The 17,920-nt window shown below is 41.8% G+C and overlaps 1 protein-coding gene across 1 annotated transcript; it reads right to left on the bottom strand.

Moving 5' to 3' along the window:
* Positions 1 to 913: 913 nt before the first annotated feature.
* Positions 914 to 16,288, bottom strand: ATP6AP2 (ATPase H+ transporting accessory protein 2). The gene is made up of 9 exons (XM_083500542.1): positions 16,128 to 16,288; positions 10,990 to 11,120; positions 10,459 to 10,587; positions 10,153 to 10,248; positions 9,836 to 9,973; positions 8,778 to 8,831; positions 7,480 to 7,629; positions 6,407 to 6,523; positions 914 to 5,300 (listed from the first exon to the last, which is right to left on the bottom strand). Exons 1-9 carry the CDS (start codon positions 16,171 to 16,173, stop codon positions 5,106 to 5,108), a joined length of 1,056 nt encoding a protein of 351 aa, XP_083356668.1. The 5' UTR covers positions 16,174 to 16,288; the 3' UTR covers positions 914 to 5,105.
* Positions 16,289 to 17,920: the final 1,632 nt, after the last annotated feature.

The following is a 17,920-nucleotide window of genomic DNA, read 5'->3' as shown; positions in this document are numbered from 1 at the left end:
CCACATGACAGTTCTTTTCCATCTCCATGATGTTTCTCTGTTAATTTCTACATTAATGCAAGTCCAAGACTCAAAATTTAAATACTTCCAAGTTCACCATGAGCAAAATCATGTGAGGATTCTTTGTTTTCATTAAATAAGTTATTACAGTCCAGCAACAATGATCAATGTGTCTTAATGTGCTCTTTCCTAAGTGTGAAGTAGGGGGGGGGGGATTAATACACGGAGCTCCAACTTAGGGAGTAGTTGCAGCAAGTCTGACAATGTTTGTCAAATACTCTCAACGTGAAAGAAATTACTTGTAAGATAGGAAAAAATCCAGCAAAGAGGCCCTTTTCACAGCAACCGAACCTGGTAAACTTGAAAGAATTTACTGTATTTTTTGCTCTATAAGACACACTTTTTCCCTCCTAAAAAGTAAGGGGAAATGTGTGTGCGTCTTATGGAGCGAATGCAGGTGGGAGGCTCTCCTCAGCGCTCTCTTTAAAGAATATTTTTCCCTTGCATTCCCCCTCTAAAAACTAGGCACGTCTTATGGTCAGGTGTGTCTTATGGAGCGAAAAATACAGTGAATTTTGAGTCTTGGACTTGTATTAACCAAATTCCTGGACAGGGGATCAGTAGCTTTGCAGGAACATGAAAACCACCGTGGGTTATTTCAGAAAAGCATTCAGATAAGCTGAATGCCTCTGGTGTAACTGCTGGCTTCTCTCAAGTGTAAAGGGGCTAGCATAGGATCTTGAAATTTAATTACATTTGAATGGCTGATATAGGACTTGCATGAGTTAGTATGTTAAACAGGAGAGGAGGAGTGAGTACCCTCTCTGAAACTGCCTGCATATAAAGTCAGAAGAACGGTAATATGAAGAAAAAGCAGGTGCTTAAGTAATAAGCCATTAGAATAACACAAATCTTGACAAGCACAAACATTTATTCCATATAAAGTAGGGGGGGAAACATTGTCCTCTAACGCACACATGATCCTTTTAGGGGAGAGAATGTGCTTCAGTACCGGTTTCATTATCTGTTAGAGGGATGCGGTTTAGAAGGCTGATGATAGATTCTCAAAAATCCATCCAAATCCAAGGTTTGGTCACTTCAACATACATAACAATGAACTGCCACTCTGATACAACTGTATAACATGGCATTATTTGTTAGGATCATGTCCTATTTAATATCTCAGGCAGGACTAGGTACAAAAAATGGCCTTCTCTCAGCTGTCTCGGTAAAATCACCTGCGTTTTCAAAAGGCTTCTTGCATCTATCACAGCTATAAACCACAAAATCCAGTGGTCTACTCAATGCCAGTAAAAAAAGAATGGAATAGTTTGATAGTGATGAACTTGTCCAATTTGTTCCAGTAGATAAATTACTCCGATTGTGAGTCAAAAGCCTTATGTTGTCCCACACTATGAATTACTGGAGCCCAGTTAATAAATACAGGCTCCAGAATCGGACAAAAACTTGAATCAGTTAACAGTTGATAAAGGGCACAAGCATGCTAACGGATTTAGATATGTCTAACTCTGTGCAGTTTTCATTTTACATTACTAGGCAGTTTTAATTTCAGATTTCATTTTAGGACGGATTTGTTAGTTTTAGGATTGAAAAACAGATGCTTTATCTAGTAATAGATCTGCTGATCTGCAACAGGACTGATCAAACTTTTAACTTATATCAAGTAGCTTATGTACCTGGTAACCACTATAGCAGGTTTTTTAGACTGGAGGACACTTCAGTTAGAAAGTAAAAGTTTCATACAGAATCTTTGTATATAAAGAATAAGTACTCTAAAGCAGAAAACATTTATGTCTACTGCTAGAGATTGAAAGATTGCACTAAAACTGGAAGTAAAGTATTCTTCATATATCGTTTTTGGAATTATACATCTAATTTCACCTCTAAAAATGGAATTCAAGCAGCTAGTTAATGTAATCTGGGAACACAAACCTATCATGTTTAACCTCAATTGGGCTGGAAGACACAGGCCACTTAACACATTACAGTGTGCAAGTTGAAGACTCTGACCTGACAGAGACTGGAAGAAGCTGCCATGAAGAAACCTGTTGCAAGATGTGACCAACACAGACTTTGTGTGGCTGAAATTCTTGAAGAAGCCATCAATATTTTCAACAGCAGCTCTTATAGTGAACCTAGTTGGTGCCAAGAACACAACTGCAGAAGAATCATTGGGGGAAAGGATAAAGCCGGGCAATGAAAAAGCATTTATAAGCAAGATCAACAGCACTCAGAAGATGACTTCTCATCGCAAAAGGAAAAGGGCTGTATCTTCTCAGTGCCCAGCTGGCAAGGTGCTTGAGAAAAAACTGGTAGAGGACAAAGTTAAGAAGTTGGAAGGACTTGAAGCCAGTCACCAAAAAAAAGAAGGTCATTTGTAGAGCTCTGCAGCTGGAAAAGGTGAAGCAAAGGAAGGAAGGAAGGAGAGGCTGAACAACAAAGGAAACAAAACTGGAGGAGGGAGGGAAACCGCAGTTGGGGAAAAAGAGTCAGAAGTGTAAAGGTCACCTTTGAAAGTCACTGCGGGCTTGGGAGCAGATGGAAGAAGAGAACACAGCTTGAGCAAAAGCTTGCTCAGCAAGTTGGTTGAAGCATGGAGAAGAAATCTACTAATACAAACAGCTATACACCCATAATATACACTACGTGACACTAGTGTAGTATTTGAGGTTGTGAGAAGTCCTCAGTTGGAAGAAATCTTCAACAGCAAGCCATGCTACTTCAAACACAACTGTCCTATAGTGCAGAACTCTCCACCACACCCAGGTGGCAAAACATGCTCTCGAGAGAGACCACCTAGATCTTGTGTATCTGCTGTTTTTGTGCATGAGAGTTTTTTGTCGCTTTAAAAAATATGTTACATTCTTATTTATATTAACTATATGTTTTTCTTATTTGTGCTAATGAATGGTGTACTCTGTTGGCACCCTTTTAAGAAAAAAAGCGCTGCCGCCACCACCAGCAGCAGCATAAGAGCAATGCAGCAGCTATGACAACTTTGACCACCTTTCTGCTCGGCTTTTGCTTTGCTCTCCCCTTTCTGCTGCCACCCAGGTATTTGTTTCACAACTGATATATGGTTCCCAGGTGTGCAATTATAAAAACACTACTCCTTTTGAAATTTTACAAACTAAATTTTATTGCTCTTTGCTGGGGATTTCATCCTGTGTACCCAACGTAGCAGTTCACCTGGATCGGGCAAATTCCAGTTAGGTCCCAGATATTCATTTTGAAGATCCATTATTGGTTAAAACTGATTTTCTTCCTGGTAGGTCTGCCACGCTTAACTTTAATAGATACATGCCAAACAAAATGGAAATCCTCACTGCAAGAGAAACTGAGAAGCCAAGGGTTCGCACCTCAGGCTCTGATACCTTGTGGCATAGCTGTCAACTTTTCCCTTTTCTTGCGAGGAATCCTATTCGGAATATGGGAATTTCCCTTAAAAAAAGGGAAATGTTGACAGCTATGCCCTGTGGATATGAGAAAACCAAATCCACAATTAAGCAATGAATCTTGGATGCTGATTTGAAATGTCATGTGCATGAAATGGCCAGGTATCCAGAAATTAAAGGTAATGGGAGGGGGTTTACTCCAGCAAGGTATTTATCCAAGCTAGAAAAACCCAAATTTAGATGATCGTTTACCCTTGCCAGGCTCAATGTCCTACCATCTGCATTACTGCAAGCTGATTTGAAGGTAAAACATATTCAGAGAGAATATGCCCATGTGGTTTGAAGGAAGTTGAAGCTGTTACTCATGTTCTACAATACAGTCATTATTATAGGGACATATGTTGTATATTTATCACTCCAATCATGCAGCGAATCCCAAGCAGATCTGATGACCACTTCAAATATCTAATAGAGGAAAGTGGCTAAATTCTGTGCTGCTGCTATAAAATCAAGGAGACAAGCTCTGAATGAATTTAATGGCCAATGTCTTAACACACGTATTTTAAATTGGCGGTTAAGGTTTTAACCTACATATTTCAATTATTTTATATCTATTATTTATCGTGTTCTAGCTTATAGAGTTTAAATTTATATTTACATGTTCTCTATTGCTGTATATGTCTGCATTTCTGGTCTGTGACTGTAATAAATCAATTTAAAGCTGCTCTCCCTGATAGGAGGACCAACCCAGAAGATCCTGGACCCCCCCCCCCTCCCCACTGATTTACAGCCAGTAGGTTGGCCCCCAGCAAGGGTGGCCAGAAAAATCACACCTCTCCACTCTGTCTTGCACTGGTGGTTAACTCAGGAGGTTAAGAGGGATAAAAAGCACCAGGCCAATGTGAACGCTTTTTTGGGGGGGGGGTAGGAAGAAGGGTGACAGTGTGGAGTTTTTGTATTCATCTAGTAGTTTCCAATATGAATAGGCTGTATTTACATATTTGCAGTCATTGCAGTTGCACTATACCAACTCTTCAACCTCTGACACAATCCATGACATTTAATTACAAGACCCTGCAAATTCTAATGTTTTGTGTTATAGTCACATGTATTTTCTTCCTTGTTCAAACTCCTGTACATCTTTAAACAAATGTTCAATCTGAACAAAATTTGTAGGGTGGCTTACAAGTTGTACACACAAAGCAGGAGCTGCAGAATAGAAGTTCCACTGTGAACAGGGCTAGATCTCTAAAGACGGCAATTTAAAGTATTTACATTCACAACAAATTTAATTCATAATCTACAACAGAGTCTCAAGGTAACATCCTAAATCACCAGTGCAAAGAATTTAAACAAAGCAACTTACTAGCATATGTTCAGTGCAGTCATTTCACACATTTAGTCACAACAGTACAGAGGAGCATATTTAGAACTCAATGCATATTGCACAGCCACAAAATGGAATCATTTTCACATAGTGTCAATAGGCAATTGCTCATGATTTAACAGCAGTGTACAGCTTCAGCCCTGCAAGCTGACTATGCCCACTGCTAGCCTTTTAAATATATCTTAAAGGAAAACACAAGGGGATACTCCACATTGCACTGCTGAAGAAAACCAAGAGAGTCCATACTGAACCGGGCCAAAGCCCTGGAAAAGCCTTACACCTTTAAAACCTGACTCTAAACCTTAATCCATCCTAATCTTCTGGTTCGTCATCCTATAAATGATGCTGTCGTAGCCTGGATCCATATTCCAGAGGTTGTAGGAAATGACTATCACAGCTATGGTAAGGACTATCATCATCCAGAAGACTATGTTGAAGACCACAGCATAGTTAAAGTTGTATTCATATCCTAAATTATATGGATTTTCATCTTTGGGCTATGAAAAGAGACAAAAAGTTTTGTTAAAAAATGAGAGAGGAGTGGTAATCCAACACCATACTGATTACACCTGCCTGAAAGAAACACAGGGAATATTTTGGATAAATCGTTGAAAGACAAAGCAGTTTCTATTGTATGGAGTCACTTGCAAATAACCGATCGAGCACCTGTGTTTTCACCACCAGATGCCCATAAATATTACCAGCTTCCATTTTTCTCACTACTGGGAGACAGGGACTTCACATTTGTACCGAGGTATCACAAAAGGAAGAAACAAGCCAGATAAGCTGCTTTTTAACTGCAGTTTGAAGAAGTCTGTAGGAGGCTTCTGAGAGTCCTTGCCAGTGAACCAGGGACACTTGCCTCTTCCACTTAACAATGGACAACATAACAGCTCTGGAAGTTTATACAGTACATGGTTCACTAGTATTCTCAGGCTTGTGGCTGTCTTTAAAATAGAAGGCATGTCAGTAATTTGGAAATACAATGGCAACATTTCAGAGTCAAACCTGGCCCCAAAGTATTTCTCCTAATTTTTCTCTTTCAAAGTTTAGATCACTGTTTCTCAAACTTGGGTCTCCAGCTGTTGTTGGACAGCAACTCCCATCATCCCCGACTACTGGTCCTGCTAGCTAGGGATGATGGGAGTTGCAGTCCAACAACAGCTGGAGACCCAAGTTTGACAAACACAGGTATAGGTGTAGACAGCCAGCTCATGTTTTTCACATTCTGAAGGCCACTTCAGAAAAGCAAGCAAGTCATGTCCATTTACAATAGTATAAAACCTACCATGTCCACAGTTGTGCAGCGTTATGCTATAAAAGTGATACGGTAGTCTCTTGGGCAAGTTGCTCAGTCTTTATATTAGCTTAAGGCCGAGACATTCTCAAATGTCTTTAAAATGACTACAATTTTGTTCTCAGAATTATGTACTGTACAGTAGAGATAACAGAGAACAAGGCATAGTGCAGGCAGCTTATAACGGATATGCTGCATTCTAAGTGATTAGCTTAGGAGCTCCAGTGAAATTTATGAGATTCCCAGGAAACTATTCAGGATTGAGCTATTGCATTCTCTTAGTAATATATTAAGCATTTGTACAACCTGTGGAGACTGCAGAATGGATCGGGACTTCCTCACAAAGGGCGTGTCAAATGTCTTCACGGTCACTACCTCAACCACTGCATTCCCACCATAGAGGTTGTACATCTCGTCTGCAAACTGAAAACATGTTTTAAGACAGAAGTCACCATCAGAGTTAGATGCACAGCTCATGAGACAGGAGGGGTACCATTTTAATAGCCACTGAATAGTAAGAAGTGTAGACACCTCTTAGGTTGCTTCTAGATTTAACATAGTGACTTAAAGTAGAATGGTCTACTACCAGAAATTTATCATTAATTATATTAAACTACAAGGCAGGCCAAAGTTGCTATCCTGAAACTATTTACTGGCAAGTATCCAATAATTATTACTGGAAATATTCAGGCACTGCCTATCAAGATGCTATACCCAGGGCAATGGATTTCTTTTCAATTCACCAACTGGAGGACTGGATAGTAACTTTTGCATGTGGGTACATAAAAGCTTCTGGCATCACTTGAATATCTGATTTTGGAACATTTCAGTGGTATTTTTCTGATAGGCTGAATATGCTTCCAATAGGAGCATTCCTAAAGGGTTTCTCGGGATAACAGTCCTGGTTCCATTTTCAAGGTACTCTCTAGTGCAATGTTTTAGCATTATTTCTTGCCAGATTTCTGGAATGGCTCTTGGTATTTCTATGTTATGGTGTGTGCCAGCTACTCAGAAGAGGAATGAAAAGCTTATAATAACCTGATGTAACACCTGATGCCTACCTTTGCTAATTTGCAAGGAATCTCTTGAACAGATTGCTCTGTCAACAGTTAACCTAATTTCCCAGTACCACTTATTTCTCCTCTAGTCAATTCCAAATGCATAAGACCGACCAGGACTACAGATTTTGATCTGGCCATCAACTGTCCATTCATCCAAGACACTTTCATTTAAAAAAAAAAATCAAATAAGGGTCAGCAGTGATGTACTGCATAACGTTTTAGCACTTTGCTAGTTTGAAGATAAAAGCAGGTGTTCTTTGGGCTTATGCTAACATATTTGGCATTAAATATATAAAATAGGGTTTCTGCTCATGTTACCTTTTGTAATGAGTCTGCAAGAATCTGAGAGGCATCCTTGAATTGTTGTGAATCTTCCCCATAACGTTTGCCAATTTCTTCCAACCCAGAGAGCTCTAGAGAATACAGATCTGGTGAATGATCTTTGGCCAGATGTTTGTGCCTGGATAGCTTTTGAAGAAGTGGAGGGCGGGGACATATAAAAAAAAAAAGAACGCCAGTGAAAAGTGGGTATTTTCCAATTTAAATGGCTGCATGTTTATGCCATCCTACTTTATCTTCACAATTTATACATATATCACTTAATACCATACTTTCCAAGCATGTACTGTAAATCTAAAAAGATGCAATACATAAAAAGTTAGTTACGCTAACTATAAAATCAGAAAACATGCTTAAAATGCCTGCTGAAATATGAAGATCTTCACGAGGCACTGCATTATTTGACTGGCATGTCACTTTTGCACACACATAAGGGATGCTCAAAGCAGCTTACAACAGAAAACAGGAATGCATTTCAAAATCAAACAGTGCTTAAACAATTTCATAGTAAGAAAATAAAAAACACAATATCATATGTAACATACAGAAAACAACATTTCAGGACTATAAATATAACTAATTACAATAGCAAAAGTACACCTCATGGCAGCAGCAAAAATAACAAGAGAGTTTAACAGTTGTAATTTGGTCCTAGAAACACTCTTCCCGTGATGTTGCTCACAGCCTGTCTCCTGCATCAACTTGCAAGGCTTCTAAAGGCAAGGGGTGCATCAGCTGGGAACACCCTTCCCAGCTGAACAGGGAAGGGGCCTGCCTCAGCTAAGGCAGGAGTTCCACAGCATTGGGCCAACATTACTAATGCATTGCTCCGAGTGGATGCAAGACCTGTGTTCAAACCATGCGAGGAATACTAACAGTGACTCCTCTAAAGACCTCTGTGCATGGGCAAAAACAGAAATTACCCTGGCCCCAAGTTGTCATACGCCTTGTAAGTTAATGCAAGAACCCTTGAACTTTACCAGTAGGAAATGGGCAGCTAGTGCAATCTTTTAAGGACCAGATCTATGTGCTAGCAATAGTGTATCCCCACAGACAAGGAACCCTGACCAAGAAGGACTGCTTCCTCTGCAACTGCATACATTTCTTCTCGGTTTAAGAATTCTTCAGCCAGCTGAAGAGTACACAATAGGAAAAGCTATATGGTGGCAGCTCCCACTGTGGCTGGGGCAAAACGGAAGATTATTTGCCTAACTTCTGATAACAGATCAACAGCTGCCAACCCCATAGCAGAATTAAGTATTTGTTTAGTTGCTTACCAAGCTTGTGATATCATGCAAAACTTGCAATTCTGACAGGAAGAGCAGGTCAACCTGAGGAAACAATAATCTTAAGTTTCTTTGAACAGAATCTGAATATGTTGCATCTATGCTGAAGAGTTCTAATTCAGAAGTTACACTATTAGCAGAGATGGCAGAAGTCAGGATCACTTGCATATTTCTGCTTACTGATTACTACTGTTTATTATATTTATTTAGGCACTAAATGTACAAGCGTGACAAATTAACCTCAGCCATGCTCAGACAAGGCTCAAAAATCAGTGCGGATCACACAGACAGGACTGCAGACTTGTGCATTAGTACTTTGTAACCCACCCCAAATCTAATCTAAAGGGCTTGGGAGCTTCAGAACTGTGGGAGGCGATGCAGACTGATGTCAATGGAAGGGGATCATAGAATCATAGAGTTGGAAGAGACCACAAGGGCCATCGAGTCCAACCCCCTGCCAAGCAGGAAACACCATCAGAGCACTCCTGACATATGGTTGTCAAGCCTCTGCTTAAAGACCTCCAAAGGTCTTCATCCACCTTCTGTCTTGGAAGCCTCTGCTGGATCAATGAGCCTTCTGACACTGAAAGGATGTAATTAGATACATCCCTATGCATTGGTGGGTAAGCAGAGGAATTAGCTATCCATTGGTCATCATGCAGCTAGACAGAGTACAGTCATACCCTTGGATCTCAAACACTTTGGCTCCCAGAGAAATCGACTCCCAAACGATTGAAACCCGGAAGTGAGTGTTCCAGTTTTCGAACAATTTTTGGAAGCCGAACGTCCGGTGCTGCTTCCGATTGGCTGGAGGAGCTTTGGTTTCTGAACGTTTTGGAAGTCAAATGGACTTCCAGAATGGATTCCGTTCAACTTCCAAGGTACGACTGTACATATATGTGCTTAAAGTTGTATTAAGCAACTGAAACATATGCACCACCACCATCCCTCTGCACCCCCCTGGAAAACTAGGTTGTGTTCCTTAAATTTGAAAGAGAGGCATAATATAAAATGGAAAAAGTTGTGTCAAATGTCTAGCCATGCCTTACCTCATTGTTTCTGCTCAGTGAGTTGAGCGGAAGGGAAGCTAGGATGGAATTTTCCTGGAACAATCTGTTCCGAAGCTGCCGCAGTGTGACAGAAAGATCCTCAAATACAGAGTTGGCCTTTCCCACCATGTACACTCTCTGAAAGAACGACCACCGTGCATTATGAGGATAAAACAACATTCACCTGAGAAAAGGACGTTTCTGGAACACAACTGTTTTCCCAAAATGAAAAGTTTTTACACAAGGTTATCCTTGGAAGCATGAGTATGGCATTATTAAATAATTTCATGGGCTTTCAGAAAGAGACAGGCACTTACCTCTTCACTAGGAGCTAGCTGTACCACGACAGGGGTTTCTTCAGAAAATAAGGTGTGAATTGCATTTGCAACACCATCCAAGCTAAAAGGAACCGCCTAGGGCAATACAGAAAGGACTAGTAAGCAACGTCTGGCTGCAGCATATGGAAAATTGCAAGAAGGGTAAATAGCCCCAGCAGAAATGTACACAGAGCAAGACACTGGAAAAGCAGGGGTCTGTTAACAAGGACCCTCTCCCCTCCAAATATAGTCAGGTCTCTAGGTCTACCAGAATAAGCATTTGAATCTACACATGACAGTACTTACATTCTCAACTGGGTAAGATATGCCGTTTTTAGGCAACGTTAGTTTGTCTATCCCTGTCACTGTGACTAGAACTGTAGCTCGAGGACGCCGGAAGAGATCTCCAACTGCTAGCCCCGGCCAAGAGAGATCCTGTAATAATTTGGATATATTTTCTTAAAAAGGAATGTTTTAGCTTTTTAAAAATACAACAGCAGCAACAACAAAACAAGAAACACTGAGTTAGGGTCACATGAAAAGTTATTGCCAATCAATATGGGGTGTAGGGAAGGAGGCAGTCATTAAGGCATGAAGGGTTTATACTACTTGGGATATTTATATATGAAAAGCCACATGTGTATTATTGAAATAATGGGTAACTAGCCACCACTGCCTGGTTTTGCTATATACTCCCAATATAAAGCAAAGCCTACAGAAAGCTAGATTATGCTCTTGCCCATGATTCCTAGAGGGACTGCACAGGCTAGGTCTATTTCAACTATTTACAAAAGCAATGAACAATGTGACTGAACACAGACATAGTGAGTTGCATACTTCCTCAATAGAGAAGCCCATGGAAAGCGCTGCCACATCTGGAATTCGCTCGCCGGGTATTGGCCAACTTCCTTCACGGAAAACAATGGATTCAGGATACCTTAATACACTGAACTCATTGGCAGAAATACCTGGAAAAGGAAGGTAGGGCTGGTAAAAAAACACATCCTTAAACAGCATCTCAGCTTTTTCGGAAAGCCTTTGCCCGAGCACACAAGCAGAATGAGGCGGGAGAATGGGCCACACCACTTTAGACTACAGGTGTCAGCTACTACTGTTGAATGCTCCCCCCCCCCCCGGTAAAATAAAACTGTTTGCAAATAGAAAGAACATTCACAGGGAAAACATGCCAGCCCATGTCCTTGCCCAGCCGTGCTTATTTTATATCGCACAGGAAATGCTTTTTGTGTTTGAGAGGAGCACTGAAAGTGGGATCCTTCACATGAACTTCATTCTACCGTGTCATTCCAATTCCCACAACACAGAGCCTTTGATTACAGTAAATCCTTTTTGAATGGCAGCTAATGTTTTTCAGTTTATTTCTCTACTAAACTATTGGACACTCCTGAAGACAAGATTGTGATAGTAGGAAACAGCCAATATGGTGCACTAAATATGGTAAACTGTAAAGGTAAAGGACCACTGGACAGAGAAGTCCAGTCAAAGGCATGGGGTTGCAGCGCTCATCTCACTTTTAGGCCGAAGGAGCCGGCGTTTGTCCACAGACAGCTTTCCGGGTCATGTGGCCAGCATGACTAAACCGCTTCTGGCACAACGGAACACATTGGCAGAAACCAGAGTGCACGGAAACATACTAAATATGCAGGCGTGGCTATGTACCTAATTATCATAAACAGAAGTCTTGTTCCCCAGGCTATTTCTTACAAAGGTAAGGAATAAGGGTACCCCTATATGCGGTAGCCAATAGGGGCTGCAGGGAAGCCTTGGTACAATCACTGAATGCAACTGATACGCATACTCAGTTTGAGTCAAAGGAAATGCTGTCCCCACTTTCCATCATAGGATCTCTACATCCCTACTCAGCTGTTTCATTTTCTGGAGAGTTACCCTGAGAAGTGAGGGGGCAATGGGTTAGCAGCTCAATTCCTACTCAAAATCTATTGCTGCAAATGCCACTTTAGGAGAGGGTGGATAGCTCAATGGTAGAGCTCATCTTTGAATGCAGATGTTTTCTTGTCCAATCCCCTGGCACCTCCAGTGAAAAAGATCTCAGGTACTGGGTCTGCAAAAGATCCAGAGTGCTTCTGCCACCTGGGGTAGACAATACTGGGCTGGATGGATCAAGTGTAAGACAGCTTTCTGTGTTTGTCTGCATTGTGTTAGCTTCTACGTTAGCCAACTACAGGGTTAAGTTGCACCTCTCAGAAAGCAAGATTTGGCTGAAAGCTTCCAGTTGCTTATCCTAATCCTACATGTCCCAGAGGCAGAATGAGGTTCCACAAAAGGAAGCAGAAAAACTGAGACCACACAAAAGCCTCCAACAGATATAACACTTCAGCTACAATATGTTTCTTCCTTTCTTCTGACCACATCAACCTTGGAGTTAGGTCTAAACCACATTCAACTTTTAACAAAAATACAAGCAGTATTGACAGTAAACATGTGTCATTTCATAACACTAGCTTCCAACAACAGCATTGTATCTGTAAACATTATCTACCCATCAGGTCATTTAAATATAGGGCAAAGGAGGAGTTCAATACTAGGTTTTTTAAAAAAAATTCTTGCGTGTATAAATCAGAGAAAATATAATCATTCGCAGATAACATGTGAGATTCAGAAATGGGCCTAGTCATTCTGTTGTTGTGCCCAAAACCTAGGTTTAAGGTGCCATTTAGCTCCTAGCTTTCATATCTCAGTTTCTAACACTGCTCATGTGCTTTTACTTGAAAATCATTACAAGCACTTTTATTTAAGAAGTACTTTTAACTCTCTTGTTCCAATCTTGCACACAGGATTAACATACACAACAGTTGATTTACAGTGAAAATTAGAACCTACACATTTGAGAGCTGCAACTATTTCATTCCAGCCATGGCCTGTCAATAGGGAATATAAATCCTGGAGTTTTCAGACATTTAGACAATATTATCACTTTGCCATGTATGTGAAATAATTATACTCCTATATATATATTCCAAATAAATGAAGCTAATTAGCATAAATTTTGTGAGTTGTTCCTTCAAAGCAATGGTTTTTAACCAGTGTGCTGTGGCACTCTGAGGTGCCTTGAATGATAGCCAGGGGGGCCGCAGGCAACACTGGCCTCTATCTCACTTTTCTTCCCTCCCTTCCTCTGATGCCCTCTTGCGTCTCTGCCTCCCAAAGGCTTGCACAGCTGTTTGTTGAAGCAGCCCTGGCTACAAGCTCCCCAGGCGAATGGTGCCTCTGGGACTGGCCAGGGGGTGCTTCCCAGGCCCCTGTGGGGCAGTGTGAGGAGGCACCTCTCTTTGGGGTGGGGCAGCTCAGAGACCAGGGGCGGCAGATGCGGCTGCCCAGAGGACTCCCAAAGAGACGGGAGAGGAGTCTGAGGGAACACTCCACAAGGGAGTGTTGGAAAAAGGGTGAGGGGCTGCCAGCTCTGCAGGCAAGGGGTGACATAACTGGGCTCCTGAGTCCCACAGGGGTGTCGCAGAAAGAATGTAGTTGGTCAAGGGAGCAAAGGACTCAAAAAACCTCTGCTTTAAAGCATTACACTCAACCCTATATGTAAGGTTTTGCTCAATTTGTATTTTTTTGTGAAGAAGGATTGAGGATAGAGAAGGTGGTAGCCCAGGGATGGGAAACCTGTGGTCCTTCAGATGTTGAACTCAGCTCCTATCAATTCCTTGTACCCAAAGCTGGACCCACTGCCATTACGTGACAGCACTGGGCCCAATCCAGGCCTGATGGCTGTGCCACCTCCAAAGTGGCATAGTAGTCTGCTTGTCCCCTACTTTCTGCCCTGGCTGCTGTGCATGACAGGCCTGTGAATGCAGCAGTAGCCCCACTGCTCCGTAAAGCACCAGTGTGGGGCGGGGACTTAGGACAGCAGCCTAAGATATTTTCTTATGACAACAAGTGTCAAAATTTTGGATGGCTCTTAATACTTTGCCAAAATCTTATATGGGCAGAATCCAGAAACATGGACTTGCTACAGTACACTCATATCAGCACCTCCCATTACAAGATAATTGCACCCGAATAGTCAATGGAGAATAATTAATTCATATTTCCCAGCCACTGAACTTGAGACAAACCATCTAAGCTATTTACTAGGAGAAAACAGGTAAATGGCCCTGCTTTCTACTACATCATTAGGATCAATTTTAGTTCAAGCAGCAAGTACTTAAAACAGCTACTGGCTAGCAACATATTATCAGCTGACCATGGAGCAGGAAGACTTCCCTCACATGCTTTTTAGTCTTGAAATTCCTTCCTCAGACAAGAAGGCTAGTCTAAAGTGACATTGAATTCCGACAAAACCAACAGCAGCTGGAAGTTGTGGAAGAAATAGCCAGGCTGATGCTGAAAGTACAGGAATAAACTGACCAAAGATCCTTGGCTTGTCCCAACAAGACAAACAATTGAGTATCAGGTCACAAGATGTCAGCCATGTCTCAAACTAGACAAAGAAACTGGACTTCCTCAAGCTAGCCAAGACTGGAACTAACAGCTTAAATGCCTCTGAATATACACATACTAAAATGCCCCACATTAAACACAAGCAGAACTACAAAGACTAACTGCAGTAAAAACAAGTGTTTCTCAGTTTGACCCTTTTACATAGTTTGGTATGTTTTGTGGCATTTTATGCATTGTGATTTGCTGTTATTTTTTATTGGTTATAGATTGGTAATTATTGTGGTTGATAAGTGTAAACTGTTTAATTATTATTTGCTGATGTTTAATTTGACTGTTTACTAGATTCTGATGGACTGCTGAATGTTACTTGCTTTGTTTGAAATGAGTTGTCAATTTTAAAGTTACTGCAACTTTTTATATTGGATCAGATTACTATTAATGTTTGATGTTTTTATATGTGTTGGAAGCCGCTCAGAGTGGCTGGGGCAACCCAGCCAAGATGAGCAGGGTATAAACAAAATATCTATTATTATTATGATGATGATGTATAAAGGGAGCTGCTAAGGGTTTCATTCTGTCCCCTTTCCTTTTTTATACAGAGACCAAACTATATACAAAACAGATGAGCATAATGATCTCCAGGCATTTAAAAAATGAGAATCAGCAGACAAACTGCCAGTTTGGGTGGAGGAATTGAGTGGAGAAATATATGAAGAAACAGAAACCGGGGTGGCTTTTTGAAAATATGGACACTTGGAGGGTCTTGTATACTGGATAAGCTATAGGGAGTAAGATTTTGATTGCACAGGTAATAGGCACAAAACATAAAAAGCAAAGGTCCGTAAGAAAAATACCCCTTCTGAATGATAAGAGTGCTGGACCTGGGAGGCCAGGGTTCAAATCCCCCCTCAGCCATGAAAGCTCACTAGGTGACCTTGGGCCAGTCGTTGCCTCTCAGCCTAAACTACCTCACAGGGTTGTTCTGAGGACAAAAGTGTGGGGAGGGAAATCATGCACACCAACTTGAGCTCCTTGGAGGAATGGTGGGATACAAATGTAATCAATAAAAAATGGTGGAGGAATGGTGGGATATAAATGTACAGTAATCAATAAAAAAATAAAGGGAGGCCTTGTGGGCCTCCCACTAGCCAGTAAGGATGCTGCTCCAAAAAAAATGCTTGCTTTCCTCTTTCCTCCTCATTTCCCACCTCCACTTTTTGTACAATGTCAACGAGACTGAGACACTGAGCAGGGACTGTCTTTATCTTTAACAGCAAGAAATGTCGAGCATTTTATAAGCGTTTGATGATAATAATAAAATAATAATAATAGAAATAGTAAAAACCCACGGCCACTACAGTTCCACGAACACGACCCAGCCCTCATTCTCCCTCTGACAGTCTATCCTGCCACGACGACCCCCAACACGCAGGTGCCCTTATCTCTGTCGCAGAGACCATGTTTCAGATCCGGGCTGCATGGGACCCCGCCCCAGGGACCCCCTTTCTCTCCCCCCCTCCCCTCCCCCCATGCAGAGCCGCCCGGAGCCTCACCTGCCACAAGGGCTGACACCAGCCAAAGAGCCATCTGGACCCCCATCACTGCTGCTCCCTCCGCCGCGTTACAGAGAAAAGCAGAAGAGGAAGTATGAACCAGCCGGTCTTGCGACCCGACTATGCCCCGCCTCCAACTCTAATTGACAAGGTCTCCGACCGCTCAGAAAGCGCTCGCGGCGAGGCTCATAAGGGAAGAAGGCGAAGCCACATTCTGAGTGGCAAGGACATACGCCCAATAAGAACATGAGAAAAAAACTCTCCCACCCACCACCCACTGCCGTCAAATCTACTTCAGTAGATTCATTAGAAGCTTCAGCTTGAGCGACAGCCATATTAGCCATTCAGAGGATCTTCAGCCGCTCCGTGAAGCTATAGAGGAGGTGCAACTTAACGGGGCGGGAGGTGGGAGAAACCAACTAGTGTGTCCGCGAAACGATGGACATGCGCACGAGGGTAAGAATGCCAATGGCAGGAGGCGGGGCCAACCCAATGTAGCGACAGGAAAGTTAACCACTTAGGATCCGAAGGATTCGTCCCATCCCGTGACACTGATGACTGAGGCTTTTCTTGCGGAACGGATGTCTTTCGGTCAGATTGACAAACCCACTGACCAATAGAAGGATCCACGGAGTTCTGATCCAATTATATATCTATAGAGCTGGAAAAGGGCGGGGTGTTTTGCTCAATTTGCCATAATTGCATAGTGGGTTGTTTGACTCCCCTGCGCTTCAGCAGGTGGTGCCTAGACCTCACTTCTTTTCCAAATCCCCTCTTTTGCAACACGCGCCCACTCTCTTGATCTGGTTGCACGACTCTTTGAATTCTGTCCACAGGGCAGGATTCAGAAGCTTTGTTTTGTTATCCACGCTGGTGGAGGAATTGAACGTTAATAGGAATCAATTAGTTTCTTTATAGATGAACATGGAAAACAAAAATAAATGGTTTTCGTAGTACTTCTGTGGCACATCATAATCTGCGATGCATTACTGGAAGGAATTTTTTTATTTTGCGATGCATTAGTGGGATATATGCTCCTAATGTAGCAGCCTGACAACCACCCATGCGCTGTCAAGCAACTGCGGAAGCTCCTGCGCATTTGATTTGTTTCGCAATTAACCCTAAGAAAGGCCAGCCCTTCGTTTGGAGGCTTCTGTGCCCAAGTTACGGATACTTTTGACAGACTGCTCCAGAGCAGAAGGTTGTCAGCCTTACTAATGACCTGTTTCCCCCCAGATATCTTCTCCTTGGTTTGTCTGCAGTTTCTGCATGAGGGGGAATACTACCATGCCGTCTGGTGTCCAAGTCTGCTTTCTGAAAAGTAGCATAACTTCCAAAGCAAATAGATGGATTCTTAATTTTACTGTTCAGTACCCTTGAGTTTAAAACTCTGGAGACTCACATTGTTCAAAAGGATTTCCACCGCTTTTATTGTTCATTATGTTTTTATATTCCTGTACACTCCCCTGATACTTTGTGAAAGGGTGGTATATAAGTACTTTTAGAAATGAAAAAGATGTGAGTGTGTTCTGTTGACATGAATTTTTTATTTATTTCATTTATGTACCACTTCATCTTTCAACATAAATCTTTAATATGTGTTCAGCTTCTTCAGTGAGGCACTTTGCATGAACTCCTGCTGAGGTTGGCGCTAAATAACACAAATTATGTGATCAGAGAAACCCCACAGTGACATCCTCTTCAAGCATACAGAGTACATTCTCTGTGCTGGACTTGCTGTTGTTTATGTCTTCAACAAAGACTGCAGGAACTAGCTGGCAAGCGTTTCACAG

The sequence above is a fragment of the Podarcis liolepis genome, assembly GCF_965112155.1.
Source record: "Podarcis liolepis genome assembly, chromosome: 4".
Classification (NCBI taxonomy): Eukaryota; Metazoa; Chordata; class Lepidosauria; order Squamata; family Lacertidae; genus Podarcis; species Podarcis liolepis.
The sequence above is the reverse complement of the archived record's forward strand: the minus strand, read 5'-3'. Positions and strand labels throughout refer to the sequence as shown.

Excerpts from the sequence above, each read along its gene's own strand:
- ATP6AP2 (XM_083500542.1), bottom strand. The coding sequence starts at position 16,173 with ATGGGGGTCCAGATGGCTCTTTGGCTGGTGTCAGCCCTTGTGGCAG. Across the intron at positions 8,832-9,835 it reads CACTGAGCAGAAACAATGAG|GTTGACCTGCTCTTCCTGTC; the intron begins GTAAGGCATGGC and ends TTGTTTCCTCAG. Across the intron at positions 6,524-7,479 it reads TTGCAGACTCATTACAAAAG|TTTGCAGACGAGATGTACAA; the intron begins GTAACATGAGCA and ends ACATGTTTTCAG.